The sequence below is a fragment of the Aureobasidium melanogenum genome, assembly GCF_000721775.1.
Source record: "Aureobasidium melanogenum CBS 110374 unplaced genomic scaffold scaffold_2, whole genome shotgun sequence".
In the NCBI taxonomy this organism is placed as follows: Eukaryota; Fungi; Ascomycota; class Dothideomycetes; order Dothideales; family Saccotheciaceae; genus Aureobasidium; species Aureobasidium melanogenum.
Genome location: NW_024470054.1, coordinates 1,685,468 through 1,701,399, shown reverse-complemented (window position 1 = coordinate 1,701,399; position 15,932 = coordinate 1,685,468). Strand labels below are relative to the sequence as shown.

The 15,932-nt window shown below is 50.6% G+C and overlaps 6 protein-coding genes across 6 annotated transcripts; 3 read left to right on the top strand and 3 right to left on the bottom strand.

The window, feature by feature from the left end:
- Positions 1-342: 342 nt before the first annotated feature.
- On the bottom strand, positions 343-1,212 carry M437DRAFT_11342 (uncharacterized protein; the record flags this gene model as incomplete). The annotated part of the gene is made up of 1 exon (XM_041018608.1): positions 343-1,212. A coding segment is annotated over one exon (870 nt), but the record flags the coding sequence as incomplete, so codon positions are not given.
- Positions 1,213-2,961: 1,749 nt separating this feature from the next.
- Positions 2,962-4,311, top strand: M437DRAFT_72402 (phosphoribosylamine-glycine ligase; the record flags this gene model as incomplete). The annotated part of the gene is made up of 2 exons (XM_041025853.1): positions 2,962-3,092; positions 3,147-4,311. 2 exons carry the CDS (start codon positions 2,962-2,964, stop codon positions 4,309-4,311), a joined length of 1,296 nt encoding a protein of 431 aa, XP_040883904.1.
- A 475-nt stretch (positions 4,312-4,786) lies between these two features.
- Positions 4,787-6,077, bottom strand: M437DRAFT_39575 (uncharacterized protein; the record flags this gene model as incomplete). The annotated part of the gene is made up of 4 exons (XM_041020035.1): positions 4,787-5,318; positions 5,373-5,662; positions 5,873-5,965; positions 6,018-6,077. 4 exons carry the CDS (start codon positions 6,075-6,077, stop codon positions 4,787-4,789), a joined length of 975 nt encoding a protein of 324 aa, XP_040883903.1.
- A 2,003-nt stretch (positions 6,078-8,080) lies between these two features.
- Positions 8,081-9,150, top strand: M437DRAFT_81354 (glycoside hydrolase family 43 protein; the record flags this gene model as incomplete). Its single annotated transcript, XM_041027542.1, has 2 exons — positions 8,081-8,425; positions 8,476-9,150. 2 exons carry the CDS (start codon positions 8,081-8,083, stop codon positions 9,148-9,150), a joined length of 1,020 nt encoding a protein of 339 aa, XP_040883902.1.
- Positions 9,151-9,597: 447 nt separating this feature from the next.
- M437DRAFT_81353 (nucleoside transporter family) lies at positions 9,598-10,956 on the top strand (the record flags this gene model as incomplete). Its single annotated transcript, XM_041027541.1, has 1 exon — positions 9,598-10,956. One exon carries the CDS (start codon positions 9,598-9,600, stop codon positions 10,954-10,956), a length of 1,359 nt encoding a protein of 452 aa, XP_040883901.1.
- A 901-nt stretch (positions 10,957-11,857) lies between these two features.
- On the bottom strand, positions 11,858-12,823 carry M437DRAFT_12943 (Isochorismatase hydrolase; the record flags this gene model as incomplete). Its single annotated transcript, XM_041018687.1, has 2 exons — positions 11,858-12,340; positions 12,392-12,823. Coding segments are annotated over 2 exons (915 nt in total), but the record flags the coding sequence as incomplete, so codon positions are not given.
- Positions 12,824-15,932: the final 3,109 nt, after the last annotated feature.

The window sequence follows — 15,932 nt, the reverse complement described above, 5'->3', positions numbered from 1 at the left end:
GTTGCCCATATTGCTCCTTCGAGGAGGGACTGGAGGGCGTTGTTCCGAGGTTGGGCTACGTCCGGAAGACGCAGATTCACGCTCAAGAAATTGGCGCGAGAGCTCGTCTTCTTGTCTTCGTCGTTCAGCTTGGGCACGACGCTGTTGGTCCTCTTCCTCCTCCTGGAGTTGAAGAGCTAAAGCTAGGTCAGCATCTTCCTGTTCCGACCCGTGTCCGCGAGGTTCTGCCGGTGGCTGTGACGAATTGGCGGCACCACCATGCGAACTGCGGTGGTTACGCGGAGGTACAGTCTGCCACTCGTTTTCGTTCTGAGTTCCGGACGAGGTATTTCCTACTGGTCTGAAATCGCCGGAAAAGAAGCTGCCAGCTGCGCCACTGACATCAACCAAGCTCTCCCAAACAATTTCATCATGGGATGAATAGCCTGCATCTGTGACAAGATTCATGAGCGTACCACTTCTTGGATGCTTATACAATGTCGAGAAGTGATCGTTCCTGAACAAGATGGCAATTTGACCAGGTTTTAAAAAGTCCGCGATCAGCTTGAGACCGTGATCAGTCAGCTGAGTGGGGTAAGTTGTGAGGAACTCTTTGATGAAGATGATATCCTCAAACAACTGTTGTTCTTGCGCTGATAGCCCATCAGTCCCTAGCTTGTGCTCAAGCTCAGCCTGAGCAGTCTCAATGTTGAGTGCATCGTCGAACGTTTTGGCTGAGCGATCAAAAGCTTCGTAAGCTGACGAAGTGGGCAATGGAACCCAGCCGTGGAAGAGTGGCATTTCGAAAGCGCTGTAAAGGCGCATTTCTCGTGTCTCGTCGAACGAGCCGGGCTTTTCTTGTGGAGCATTCTGAGCAGCAACAAATCGTGGATTGACATTCATGCCAGTGTGCAAGGTGATGAGGAAGGTGTAGAGCTCACCAACATCAGGGAGTGCTTTGCTCGAGATCTCTGTTCTCCGTGCGAGCTCTTCGAAAACGGCATCTAAGAGAAGGCCAAGACTGATTTGTTCGCGTGAGCTGAGAGTGTCAACCAGTACTGTCTTTGGTGATTCGGGCGCCGACAAAGTCAAAGCGTTGACAAGAGCAAGCAGAGGACAGGGGCCGTTGGCATTCTGCGTCAAGATAGGAGAGCGTCGCATGTGGCCATTAGGTCCGGCGGCGGCATCAAACCAGTTGATATGCTTGATCTGGTATGTCTCATTGCGTTGTTTACTGAGTAATTCTTCAGCAGATTGAATTGGCGCGGAAAGATCAGTGTTAGGTTCAGGTTGAGGCGTATTGAGTGGCTGAGGATCCTTAGCTTGAGGCGGAGGAGGAGGATGATCGGTACCAAAGTCTATAAGAGGTTCTTCTTGGTGAACAGGAGGGAGGACAGGAGGCTGCGAGGAGAAGGTCTCTGGCTGTGTGGGCGCTTGGATACCGTGGGACGCTTGCGCCGCAGACGAGGTTTGTTGATTTGCGTGGGGATCATAGTGATGGTTCGTAGGTGGAAGCGGAGGAGCCGGGGGAGCAAGAGACGGAGCATTAAAGGCCAAGTTCGGCGCAGCAGGAGCTGGTGGAGGAGAGGGCGTGGATTGGAAGTTCGTAGAGAAGGCATGCGAGGGAGGTGGGCCTGGAGGAGGGTGAAAGATGGCATCAAGCTGCTGTGGCTGAGGACTAGGGGTAGATTGCCAGGGATTCTGCATGTTCTGTTCTCTGTCGAGGTCTTGCTGCCATGGGTTCGAGGATGTTGATGAGATCAAACTTCTTCTACTGCTCTTCTGAGGGATTTCTGGAGGCGGTGGACCGAGAGATTCATTGTGGGTCTCTTGTGGTAGGTGATCGTCCAGCGACAGGGCAGCGAAGGTGGGCGCGGGAGGCAATGAAGGAGGCGGATAGGATGGTGGAGCTGGAGGAGCAGCGGTGGGGTGTGGAGGGGGAGGTGTTGAGCTCCATATTGACTGACTGTCTTCGGTAGGATATGGCAGAGGCTGAGGTTGCGTTGGCGGTTGCGGCTGGTTATGTAGATTATGGTATGGATTATGCGATTGAAAAGAGTGTTGAGCTTCTGAGGCCTGAGGACGACCAACTCTTAGCGAAGCAGGAATGTCGGCCGACTGTGGCTCTGGCTGGTCATTGTCTTCGTCGTCATGATCAGAAGAGAAGCCAGAGTTCCAGGTGTTGTGCGAAGAAGCCGAGCTGCTCCTGGTTCGCTGCAGAGAGAGATCAGAGTCGTGTGGTGGTGGTTGATAGGCAGCCGCGTGGCCGTTAGTTGCAGAAGGTGCAGATGGAGCTGTAGTAGAGGTGGGATACGGCGCTGAAGAAGGCGGCTCGGGGTTGCGAGAGGGGACGGGCTTTCTCGTCACCATGATTGCACGGGTCGAGAAGTGTCAAGAGAGGAAAGCACGCGCAGGCTGCAGCCATCTAAAGAGACTCGATCGCAATGAGCGTCATACTGTACAGGACGCGCGGGCCGACACTACCGATAGATCCCCAGCCGTGCACATGTGAAGTCCTAGTGGCTGTGCAATGAGTATTGTGGCACAGTCATGTCCATTTCCTCATCTTGCAGACCATCTAGGCAGAAGCATTGGCAATTGGCAGCTTATAGATACCTGTTTGTCTGCCTGATATCCCTTGGTGCCATGGTCGCTTGGCATGACGAGAGAGGAAGTCACGACCGACTCAGTACTTCCTTCCGGTGTGCTAAACTGTCACAATAGCTGTAGAAATGCACGATATACTAAGAAACTGAAAAATGTTCATTGAACAGCGACATCTTGTGGGCTCTCTCTAAGCACACCTCTACTTTCGAAAAACAATTGTGCCCTTTTATAGTGTATATTTGCTCCTTGCTAGTTGAGACTACGAGGGAAGTGACGATGGACTGGACCCTTCCGAAGTCGCATGTGGCCGTGCAGCTGCTTTCTCAAAAGTTTTGGCGGGGTTTTTGCACCTTCGACTCGACACAGTCATACACAATGTCGATTCCCAGTCTGCGCGTCTTGTTAGTAGGAAACGGTGGTCGCGAGCATGCTCTTGCATGGAAGCTTGTGCAATCGTCGCACGTAGAACACATCTACGTCGTGCCTGGTAATGGCGGTACCGCAGGGTTCGTTCCCTCATGAGCAGCCAACTGCATGCATACTCAGACGAAGCCTCACAGTTTCCCTGCCAAGGTCACCAATGTCCAGAACGTCAAGGCCGACGACTTCCCTGCTCTGGTCAGCTTCGCCCGCGACAACAAGGTTAACTTCCTTGTCCCTGGTCCTGAGGCCCCTCTCGTTGCCGGTATTGTCGACTACTTCGCTCAGCACTTGCCTGAAGTCAAGAGTTTTGGTCCCAATGAGGCTGCCGCCCGCATGGAGGGCAGCAAGGCCTTCAGCAAAGACTTCATGAAGGAACACAACATCCCTACTGCCGCATACGAAAACTTCAGCGACTACGACAAAGCAAAGGCATACCTCGACAGCATCGACCACGACGTTGTCATCAAGGCCGATGGTCTTGCTGCCGGCAAGGGTGTCATCATCCCTCAGACCAAGGAAGAGGCTGTACAGGCCCTCAAGGATATCATGTTGACCCGCGAGTTCGGTTCGGCTGGTGACACTGTCGTCATCGAGGAGTTGCTCGTCGGTGAAGAGTGCAGTATCCTGACCTTCAGTGACGGTTACAACATTGCCAGTCTGCCTCCTGCTCAAGACCACAAGCGCATCTTTGACGATGACAAGGGCCCCAACACTGGTGGTATGGGCACTTACGCTCCTACTGGTGTCGTCTCAGCCCAGGAGAATGAGGAGATTCACAAATCCATCCTTCAAGCAACTGTCGATGGCATGCGCAATTCTGGCAACATCTTCGTTGGCTGTCTCTTCACTGGTCTCATGATGACAAAGGCTGGACCCAAGGTCCTCGAGTACAACGTCCGTTTTGGCGACCCGGAAACCCAGTCTGTCCTGACTCTGCTCGAGTCCGATCTCGCCGAGCTCATGTACAGCTGCACCACAAAGTCGCTCGCCTCGCTTGGCCCCATCAAGATCTCATCACGCGCTGCTGCCACCGTCGTCGTTGCTGCTGGTGGCTACCCCGGCTCTTATGCCAAGGGCACTCCCATGACCTTGACAAACACTCCCGAGGACACCGTCATCTTCCACGCAGGCACAGACATCAAGGATGGTCAGCTCGTGACAAGCGGTGGCCGTGTCATCGCTTCGACTGCCACCGGCCCTACCCTCAAGGAAGCCGTTGCTCGTGCCTACGAGGGTGTACAGACCATCAAGTTCGAGGGCATGCAATACCGCAAGGACATTGCCAAGCGCGCTCTGAAGTGACCTCTTCGAGGAACACCCCGCTTGCCCCTTTTTCACGTTATATAGACCTCCGTTATGATCGCCAAGACAAAAATTCACACACGCAAATGCTAGATTTGCTCATCCGTCCTAAGTTATCGTCTCGAGTCAATTTGCTCGCATTTTTCTCACATTACTGAGAACCTCTTATCCATCCGAGGCATAAAGGTTACCATAGGCTATCGAAGTGCACAGTTGCAATTCGAACATGAGTGTGACCATAGAGATAGCCTTCGATGGTATTCTCTGTGGGGAGGCAACATCTTTCAAGAAGATATTGTGCATTTTTATAGCTACATTGTGACTATCTTGAGCACACGGAGAGATAAGACAAATTCTTTCCTCTACGAAAATGAAAGCCAAAATTGGATCGAACGTCTCTTGATTCTTGGTGGATTTAATGTGTAGAGGTCGAAGTATGTAAGAGAATTAGAATACAAAGGAAAGTCGAACAAGCCTAACCAATCTGTGTTCGAACCGTTGGCGGCGGCGTGACTTCTTCAAGCTCAACTTGTTCAATATGAGACCGAGTCGCCCAATCCTTCCCACCCATACTGATATCGTCGAAATTCCTCATCCTGTTCTCATAATGCTCGTGTTGTGTAACAGTTGTGCGAACAGTGATTGGTTCCGTGGATCCTCTTTCGGCGTGATCATAATTGTCCACATAACTCGTGACCCTCCTGAGTCTGTAGTCTTTCATTTTGTCCAAGGCTGTCTTGAAGTCGTCAAGGATGACCGTGTCGGTCATGCATTTGAAGATAAACGAGAGTTTCCAGAATGGATTGATGCCGTCGGGTAATCCTTTGCTGGGGATTACGTGGGTGACGCTGAGGATATCGACGAAAAGGAACAGGACCGAGAGGGTCATAACCACGAGAAGGACGCCGAAGCGAGGAGAGATGCGGACGAGCTCGATGAAGCCAAAGTCGTATCTTTTCTTGATATTGTAAACGAGATTTATGATGGTGAATATCCACCAAGGGTCTCTGCGACTTGGTTAGTGGCTGTTTGATGTTTGAAAAAGGAAGATGCCTGCGCACCTAAACAATGCCTCGAAGGGTCGAGTATGTTCAAAGATCTTATGGTTGATGTTGTTGAAGTAAAGAAAGTTGGCAGCAATTTCAGCAACCCAGTAAGGCTGCACCAAGATGACGGTGCCGATATAGATCATGGACATCTTCCGGCTCAGGAAAGGTTTGTTCTTCATCCATGAGATGACATTGTGAAGGCTCCAACTGATATTGAGGAACAAAGCTCCTACAGATTCATACCATCCATAGTATGGTGGGTTGGGGAAGATGAATGTTCCTTGAAATAAGCCAAAGATCAACTGTCACAGCCATCGTGTCAGCAAAAAGTCTTAGTTCTCGGATGGCAGTACTCGAGTAACGATAACGAGCTTAGCAACAGTGGGAAGCCGCGCGCCGAGATGTATAGCACCGCAATGAGACCGAGGAAGACAGGCGCACAGAGCTCCTCCCCCAGCCTGGGGAAAATGGGGCCGAGGATGTGGGGATGGATGGTATACGGACATACGGACCTCTATGAGAATGAGATGGTGGAGTACGACTCTTTTTCGCATATTCGCAATCGTGATACAAGCCATGGTCATCAGGCTTCCAAACATTAGGCCCTTAGAACCAATTTAGCCATATTGCTTATACGGCCTTCATGCTTTTACTTACCTGAGCCCATGCTTCGAGCGTCAAACCCTGCGGGTCGCTGGGCTTCTCAATGAGACCCATGCTTCTTGTCTCAGCTCCAAATTGGCGGACAAAGAGAGCAGATTGTTAATATAGAGTGATGAGGATGAACCCGAACGCTTCATCAATGGTATGCGGACACAGAAAAAAACAAAGGAAAGGAACGAGGCTGGCGGGACTCCGGGACAAGCGCTCCTCAAGAATAAGAACTTTGAGGTACGAACAAAACAGCTACAAGACTTTGTAAGAAGACATTAGGGTATATTCGCCGAAGGATCGTGGGTACCAGGCAGTAATATGAACTAACCCATGTGGAGATCCGCGCGTCGATCGCAAGATGGCCATATCGAGGGAGTCCCCCCCATACCTTACCCCATCTGGGGAGCAATGGATGATGCTATTGGAGAATGGTTCGGCAATGACTACTCGAGGCTGAAGTCCCGTGGATCGAGTAAGCGATGGCGCTTTGCCAACAGCCATGAGATTGGACGGACTGCGGGCGAGTAATAGGCACACGTACGTTTTGCGAGCCGATATAGGGCGTGGTGCGGATTATGCTTTGCCACGAGGACAGGCGTGGCTAAGGTTGAGTCAGGGTACATTCTGCACGAACGCCATGTCGCAATTCTAGTGGCCTTCTATGCCAACGTTGTCAATAGACGAGATTCCCACTACGATGAGCTATGCCAGCAATGGGCAGCGGTTTGTCTTTCATGAGTAAGGCCACTTGGTCACCTTTGGTTGTGGCTTGAAGACTTGTCTTATTCATACAATATTCGATTAAAAGGTCCTCATGTCGGCATACGAGATTCGATGAAAGAGAAACCGACAACCAGGAACGTTGAAGGCGAGGTCTCAGAAGCCCAGATTCTTTCCATGATCACCGCACAGCTCGTGACCTGAGAAATTTGATCTACAGAAGCTTTGACATAACAGCCGAACATCGCGTGTAGATTTTCTGTTTGTGGTGCAGATGAACGTGTCTGACAGCACCTCAAAAAAAGCTCCCTCTGCAAAGATCGGAATATCTCGCCAGCTAATTTGACTAGCCTCGGTTCGATGATCAATTGCGCTCCCTCTTACCTGGGAAACATCCACAGTTCGCTTCCGTGACACTTCCCGAAGTATGCCTGACTGATCATTAGAAAGATTATACAAGTACGCATACCGGCTTGGCTTATGCTCATGTTTACGTTCTACATAGAGGGCATTGATCGACTGATAACCAGGTCAATCCAGTAGGCTGTCAACTCTCCAAGATACGTGGCTTCAGTCCAAGCCTAGGCAATAGACAGAACCTTACCAATTCACTCATCCCGTCACAATAATTAATCCATGACAGCAGCGTCTTACTAGTATGGCTCTGAGAATTGACTCGCGAGCAAGGAACTTTTTATCGTATTCGGTGATGATGGTAGGCTTATTAGCTTTCAGCCGCGGCCGCAGCCAAATCCCTTCTCTCATCCTCTAACTTCCTGGCTCCGTGCAGGTATCATTCCACCATATCCTGGCAACAGTATGTCGGAAGCTAGCTTGAAATTTTCTCAGGCGCTTTTGAAGACATTCACGTCAAGTTGGTTCTGCTAGACTGCGCGACAGGCAGCAATCGAGATTGTGAGCATGGCCTCTACACACGATACATCGCGACTCCCCACACGGGTCAGATCAGCTTGGCTGCGCCTTGTTCATGGCAGGGCACATGTGCTGTAGACACCTTGGCCGGCAATCCTTCTGACAGACATGACTAGTACCTCCCAGGGTATGTATTGCTGGCTTGCCGCGCACCTCAGTCTCCTTTAGAACTGTCCGCGACTCTCTGCCTGCAACTAATACTCGTGACCTACTTCGATCAAATGCGCCTTGAATCCTCATTGAGAAATACAGAGCTGAAATTTTCAAGACGTTGTTCAGCTCTTATAGGACAACAATCTAGCCCGCCTTCATAACGGTCGCCCGTTTCTCGTAACATTTGCCGTTGCTACAGTATTTGTGCGGCCATGACCCCTGCTGACTAGCAACTTCTACTTTTTGCGTCGACCGCGAACATGTTCCGAAATCCGGCATATGCTTTGATATGGATACTGTTTGCGGTCCTTGATTTTGTCAGATGTGATTCTCAAATATCGCTGTCAAAGCGAGCGACCATCGACCTAGCGATTTCAGCCAACTTTCCGGATCCGAGTGTCATCAAAGTTAACGGCACATGGTATGCATTCGCTACCCATACTCGAGGTACAAACATCAAGATCCAAGTCGCCCAGTCTCTCAACTTTGAGGATTGGACGGTAGTGAGAAATGCCGATGGTTCGCAGTTCGATGCACTACCCGTACTTCCTGCTTGGGTGCGAATGGCGAATTACCTGACTTGGGCTCCAGACGTTCAACAACTGGTAAGTCTCGTACGTCTACTGACAAGTTTCGACCGACTAATTGTCTTCAGGATGATGGTTCCTTCATCATGTATTTCTCGGCTACTACTGCCGCCAGACCAGATGGATCGAAACATTGCGTTGGCGCTGCCACTTCGCCAACAATCATGGGTCCATACACAGGTCTGGCCGATGCGCTATTCTGTCCTCTGTCCAGAGGAGGCGCCATTGACGCCTCTGGATTCAAGGACAGAAATGGCAAGCGATACGTCGTATACAAAGTGGATGGCAATTCGATCGGACACGGAGGTGCATGTGGCAACACTGTCGCACCCATCGTAGGCACGCCACTAATGCTTCAACCGGTGGCCGCTGATGGCCACACGTTCACTGGAAATGCTGTTGCTCTCCTGGACAACGATGGAGCGACGGATCAAGGAATTCTGGAGGCCCCGTTCTTGACCCGTTCTCGTGCTGGTGTCTATTTTCTCTTTTTCAGCAGTGGTTGCTTTGCCACTACAGGATACACAGTCTCCTACGCAACGGCGACAAACCTCACAGGACCTTATACTCGCGCAAGTGGCCCACTCTTCAGGACGGGCGACGGAAATGGGCTCAAGGCTCCTGGCGGCATGTCGATATGGGGTGACAACAGACACATGGTTCTTCATGCGAATTATGGAGGTGGTCGTGCTATGTACACGACACTGATAGCGCTCAGGGGAACGGAAGTGATTACCATGTGAGAAGAACGTGGTATGAGCCATGATTGTCGACGATCTGAATAAAGACTTGGTAGTACATATTGATAATTCATGAACAATAATTCAACCGGCTAGCTTACGAACCCGGTGTCATGGCTTTTCCTGTGTTAGATGAAAAGAGCAACTTGACGAGGGAAGGCAGGTCGCAGAAGTCTACTGCTCTGCACAAAGTCTCGCAATTGCCGTACTAAGATCACATGCAGTTCGAAGAGGGATGAGGTCTCTTCGATGTGCATATGTTTCTCAGAAGTTGTCATGTTTTTGCATAGATATGCATGTACTTTATGCGTGCTTGGCATTGTTGCATTACATCAAGGTCGAAGACGTGACTTGTTGACTGACTTGTCCGTCACGATGGACTGATAGTCGCGTCTCTACGCCAGTACCCTCCTTCACCAAGTACAAGGTCGACACCGGTAGCAAGCAGCCATGGAGCGCATCCGCAAGATGTGGCAACAAGAGCAGGATTATGAGCCCATCCAAGGAGACTCGGTGGGCGAGGAACAAGAGAGACAGGAGCTGCGCGAATCCACGTCCTTCTCATGGACAGAATACTCCATATTTCTGCTGCTAGGTGTGGCCATGCTATGGGCGTGGAACATGCTACTTGCGGCAGGCCCATACTTCCAGAGCCGCTTCGCGTCGAGCGATCGCCTCTTGGACAACTTCCAGGCATCCGAGTTGGCCGTGTCAAGCATCACAAACTTGGGCAGCATGCTCGTCCTTAGCAATATGCAGGCCCGCGCTTCCTATCCTCGGCGCATCGTCATGTCCCTCCTGATCAACCTCGTCGCTTTTGCATTGCTCGCTCTCTCGACATGGTTTGCTCTCGGCGTCAGCCCAACTGCCTACTTCGCCTTCCTCATCTTCATTGTCTTCGTCACCAGTCTGGCCGCTGGCTTGTGCCAGAACGGTGTCTTTGCCTATGTCTCTGGTTTCGGCCAACCCCAATACACTCAGGCTATCATGGCTGGCCAGGGTGTTGCTGGTGTGCTTCCTTGCATTGCTCAGATTGTATCGGTACTCTCAGTCACAAATTCGCAGCCAGACGAGCCAACCAATGATGCGCCAGGAGGTCCTCAACCAGTCCCTGGAACAGCCGCCTTTGCATACTTCCTTACCGCCACTGTCATTTGTGCCTCTACTCTTGCCGCTTTCTTCTTTCTCGTTCAGAGACACAATGCAAAGAAAGCTGCCACTCACCAAGACTTGACCTCCAGTGTTGGCAGTCTAGAGCAGCCTAAGAAAAACACAGTGCCACTTGGCTTACTCTTCCGCAAGCTGCGCTGGCTTGCAGCTGCTGTCTTTTTGACATTCACTGTTACCATGATGTTCCCAGTCTATACTCAACGCATCTTGAGCGTCAACGCAACGCACTCGACCTCTCGCATTTTCCAAGCCCCTTCCTTTATTCCTCTGGCTTTCCTGTTCTGGAATGCCGGTGATCTGTTGGGTCGCTTGCTGCCCGCTGTGCCACGCCTCTCTCTGATTCATCGACCAAAGCTCATCCTCATACTATCCATCGCCCGCGTGGGTTTCATTCCGCTGTATCACCTCTGCAATATTCGTGGCCAAGGGGCTGTGATAGAGAGCGACGTTTTCTACTTGGTCGTTGTACAGCTGCTTTTTGGCATATCAAATGGCTATTTGGGCAGCATGTGTATGATGGGGGCTGCCGAGTGGGTTGATCCAGAGGAACGTGAGGCCTCGGGTGGGTTCATGGGCTTGTGCCTGGTGGCTGGTCTAGCGTTTGGCAGTCTGATCAGTTTCTTTGCTGCAAAGGCGTAGGTAGATCCTGCAAAGACAGCTCATCGCTTATGCAAGCAACCATTTGACGAGTCATGATATCGTGTCAATACACTCGGGATCCAATACAAAGACTCTCTTCCCGTCAGCAGGCACAGACTTAATATCCTCGCACCTCCATCGACGGTTCTGCTATCCATTCGGTAGTGTGGCTTGGTGAACAAAGCCCTGGAGTCACCAACGAGTCCTGCGGCAGCCTTTTCCGCTTGTTTCAGCTCTAACAATCGTTGTTTCTCTCACCCTCGATGTCTTATGAGACAAAGAACTGTTGATCGGCTGGAGTTCCAGATCTCCACGTCAAGTAGCACGTGTATGCGTGCAACGGAAACACTAGCCTGCATAGGCGAAGTGCATTCCGCCTCGTCACAAAAACCTTCCATTTGTGTCGATGTGCTACTCGCCCCTGCCTATCAGATGTTACCGGAGCAAACTGCTACGATCCCCAGACCGGTTTTCTGTTTGGGAGTCGCTCAGCCAAGCATTTCCTCTGGATCACGCTTGCTGGACCACGGACACGCAGATAATGCTGGGTCTAGATTGGGCTCAAAAGCGCCCTTTGTATTACAAGACCATGAATCTCTTACTCTGTGGGAAGCAAAGAACAAACCACATGAGAACTACGACCCCCTGCCAGCAGCTCAGCGAAACTGAACATGAATTAATGTGGAGTTGACAAATAAAGATCTGACAACGGGGACGCGCCGGATGTGAACATGGTTTGCAGCTGGTTACATACAGTGCATCCATGCTAGGTGACGGTCATGCAAGTCGATTTGACCTGCTGCAGGATACTGCAGGCACGCGATTTGCTTGATCAGACCATCCTTCATGACGCCACACCCAGTAGCTTCTAATCGACAATCTATTCGACAGCCATCTTTTCCACACCTCTCGCTAGGTCCTCACACGTTGCTACGAACCCCCAACTCTTCGCTGCATTGAACTCAATGCACTGCTGCGAGAACTCTGGGCTTGTAGTACCGCATGCGTCCCTGAGCATCACACAATCATAGCCCTTGCTGAATGCATCTGTAAATGTCCCGCTAACGCATTGATCCGTGTTTACTCCGGCAAAGAGCAAACTGCGTATTCCTTTCTCTCGCAAAAAGTCCTCGCAGTCGGTGCGAGTGCCCCACATACCGCTCATGCGATCTTTATGGATCCAGACATCAGGCTTAGAAGGCAGCTCACAACCTTGTGCGTACAAAGTGTCGAGAGGAGGGTATAGAGCAGAGTTCCAGGCATCGCGCATGAGCAGACGCCCTGCATCAACAGTCGTGCCGTCTGCAAGCTTCACTTCTCCACACCAGGCTCCAAGACCCTTGTAGATGCGTTTATCCTTGCCGTTCTCCAGCACGACAGTATCCTGAGGCTTGACTTTGGGGGTACCTGCTTCTCCGTCTTGTCCACGGAAGACGTCTCCGTCGGCAGTCTCGGCCTCGACTTCTTCATCTCCGTCATCGTCTACAAGGACTTCGAATCCGAAAGCACGTTTGATTGCAGGAGGCATGGCGTCGACGTCTTGATCTGTCAACCCCCAATTCAGCCATATGACTTGCATGCCCGCTTTCCTCGCTGCGGGGATGGCGTATTGCTCCAGGTTTTTTGCTGCTTCGTGACCAGCACCTCTCTTCCTCCCAAATCCTTCTGATAGAAAGAAATTCTGCATGTCGATGATGACGAGGGCTGTCTTCTGCGGATCCAGAGTGATGGGTGTAGTCGATGTGATCAGGTCGAGTCGCGGTGAGATTGCTTCGCTGGAGGGCGATGCTGGATGCGTGAGATCAAAGCTGTTTTCCTTTGAAGAGTGCAGCCAGAAGTTGTCGGCATTGCCAATGATAGTTTTACGCCCTTTGCCCATGATGGATGTAGTACGTCGAGAGTAACTATACTGATTACTCGAGGTCAGATGTTGTTCTCTGAATGTTTAGTCTATTGAAAACAAGTCATTTCACACACAGCTGTCGTGGTATTATACCAGACTACTTATCTTTGCTGTTATCTGTATTATGCAACGACCGGTTGTCCTCGGGGTAGGTATTTTGGAGTAACGAGCGGGGGACGGCTGTTCAGCAGCTTCCTATCTGGGGCATGATCTTCCAGACTTTGCCTATCTCTATACACATCTTCTCTCCAACCCCATCTTCTGGCTGTGAAGTTGCTAGCAGAGATGATTGAGATTTGACTACATGCCGAATACTGGCTGTTGGTATTCAAATCATTTCATTCTGACTTACTTGCAGCACGAACAATGCTTTTGCGAATACAAAGTCTGGTCAAGTGCCATGATAGTAGGATGCAACGTCACTAGAGCTCGAGAAAACATTTCTATGCTAGAAATCAGAGCCTTGAATGCCATATGTCGCAAATTTCTGGCTCTTGTTTGTGCTACTTCCTCACGTTCGCATTGTTGTAGACAGTTCATTGGAAGGGTTTCGGTCTTGCGGATATAGCATTAGCTGCGAGAAACAAGAAGAGGACTGTGATGTTATTCACTGACCATGAAATCAGCTGTATGTTAACTAAGCAAGCATAGTTCCGAGCTAGTCCGTCAGGTGCTAATGCATGAGCAAGGTTGTAGAGATACACAATGGAGGGAGCTGTCTCCGCCTGAGACAAACAACATGACGACTCTGCTAGGTTGTGAAACATTGAGCGAGCAGTCACATCTCTTGTTTCGACGGTTGACAACGGCCGAGAAGGGGACATCGAAGCTCATTCGACGAGAAATGCCTTGGGAGTTACCTGAACCAGAACAAGCCACTCCTTGTAGTAATACTTTTTATTATGACCATCCTCGTAACCAGTATAGTCATCTGAACTCTTCTTCAGTGCTACCATCTAGCAGAATTATCGATAGAACGTCACCATCGCGGCCATATCGGTCTGGAATTGGCATCTATCGCTGTTGGGCAGTCGGAAGGACTAAGTGTGCCAGGGGAAGCCAATGCACTGTGGCTGAGTGAGTACATCAGTAGTCACGGTAGACAGCATGTGAGGGTTTTGAACACGTGCAACCGTAGCGGTAGTGGAACAAGACAACCTAATATCTGTACTGTTGTGTGCAGTTTTCGGAGAAAGCTCCTAGTGATGTATTCTGGCCAAAGTCAAACGCGCAATCACAGCAGCCATAATAATCACATCGAAACCAATGCTTCGAGTCATGATTCGTTGTACAAGACCAAACGGCACTGAGGCAAGTGGTTGGTCTATGAGCAGGTATTGCACACCCATTGTAATATGCGAGCTCAAAACGATCATTCGGAGATATGTCGGTGCCGGCGCTTTGAGCGGGCGGCTAGATGACATGGATTCAATTCCCCATGTGGCTTACGTCCTTTCGACGAAGATGTTGTAACTTGTGGCTGCAGCAGTCATTTTTGGCCTGGATTTGAATCCTGCAGTCGTTGAATCGTCTCCATAACTAACAAGCATTGGTCCATGGGCGATATTGCTGCAGCGATCTCTTGGAGCAGTGAGCAGAGGCGTGATCGAATGTCGCGAGCCCTGGCGATTGTGCTGATTCAGTCGTGTGAATGTTGAAGGGTAGAAGATCATCATGCGCGACATACTTACTTGAGAATTCTATACAGCTCATGTGTTGCAGAACTTCACAAGGATATATTGAGAACGATAAAGCAGATAAGATTACGCACGTCACACGTGCATTCGTCGAGTCGTTCGCGAGGACAGCTCGAGATTGATGTCGTCAAGGAGCACTGCAATAATGGGTTAATGGTTGTCTCGACAAATTGAAGCCGGAGCTCTCTCCCGTACGGAGACTAAGACCGTAGGGAAGCACCTCACCTTGCATTGTGATTTGTAACAGGCAACCATGCTCAATCAATCAAACTTGGTCTCTTGATCCAGATCGCTGGGATTGATGGGAGCCTGCGGCTGGTCAACAATGATACCCGACTCGACCCGCACCTACGATTTCACTGTTTCGACAGATAGCCAGAAGAATATAAGAGGTCAGAAGGAATCGCTTTGACCTGCCCTGGATCCAAGGACGGGACGTCTCTAATCAAGCATGTTGATCATGGCAAAGAGGAGAACAAGAAAATTGCCATGAGTTTGGTGTTGCCCGCATAGCCGGGACTGAATCTTCTGCCGGTAGTTCTTAGCCTTCGACCTACTGCGTATGTGCCACACTGTCGGGTTGCAAGTCGATATGCTGTGAGCTAATGATGATTGTTTAGGCGCCGTTGTGCGTGGATCTGGCCGCAGACATTCAGCGTTACACAACAGGCGTTGTTGGTCGTCTCCTTTCATTCTGGCTTCTCTGGAATGGATCAAGCAAGCCTCCAAGTTGTGGGGCGACACCACGCAACCTCGACCAGCCCAAGATGCGCGATGTCCTATTGGGCGAAACACTGATATGGAAGATTGACCCTGCGCCGGCGGCGCGCATTGCCATGAATCGACAGGCCTAGGAAAACAAGGCGTCTCGCTGGCAATTGCTGACGATGATGATGCCAACGACAAACAAGGTGCAGCATGAGCAGCATTAGCAGCAAGCAACGGCAGCCGTCCTTTCTCCCTCCTGTCTTCCAGTGACCGCCTCGCCGTGTACGCCCATTGTGTCGATTGCAAGACTTGAAGCGTGCATTTGAAATTGGCGGTGTGTCCGAGATGTGTTTGGAGCGGGTGGGGACGGCCTGTCAAACACAAGTTTTTTCTGCTTCGACCTCGAGGAAAGGAACACAATCACGCATGCAGACTTGTGACAAGCAACGAGTTCCAAGAGTCAAGAGTCGTAGAAATGTGACACGTCAAGACTCGGCTTGGTGTACTGATCATGCCTTGCACCACTGTAGATGTTCAGCAGCCATATTAAAAAAGCTGCCTACCACCTACCACTTGGACATATTTCTCTAACCTGGTGCGCAGTGAACTGTGTCTTTTGTCGCTGGGCTCTTCATCCAGCGTATCAGCATCTTTCCACACTATGTATC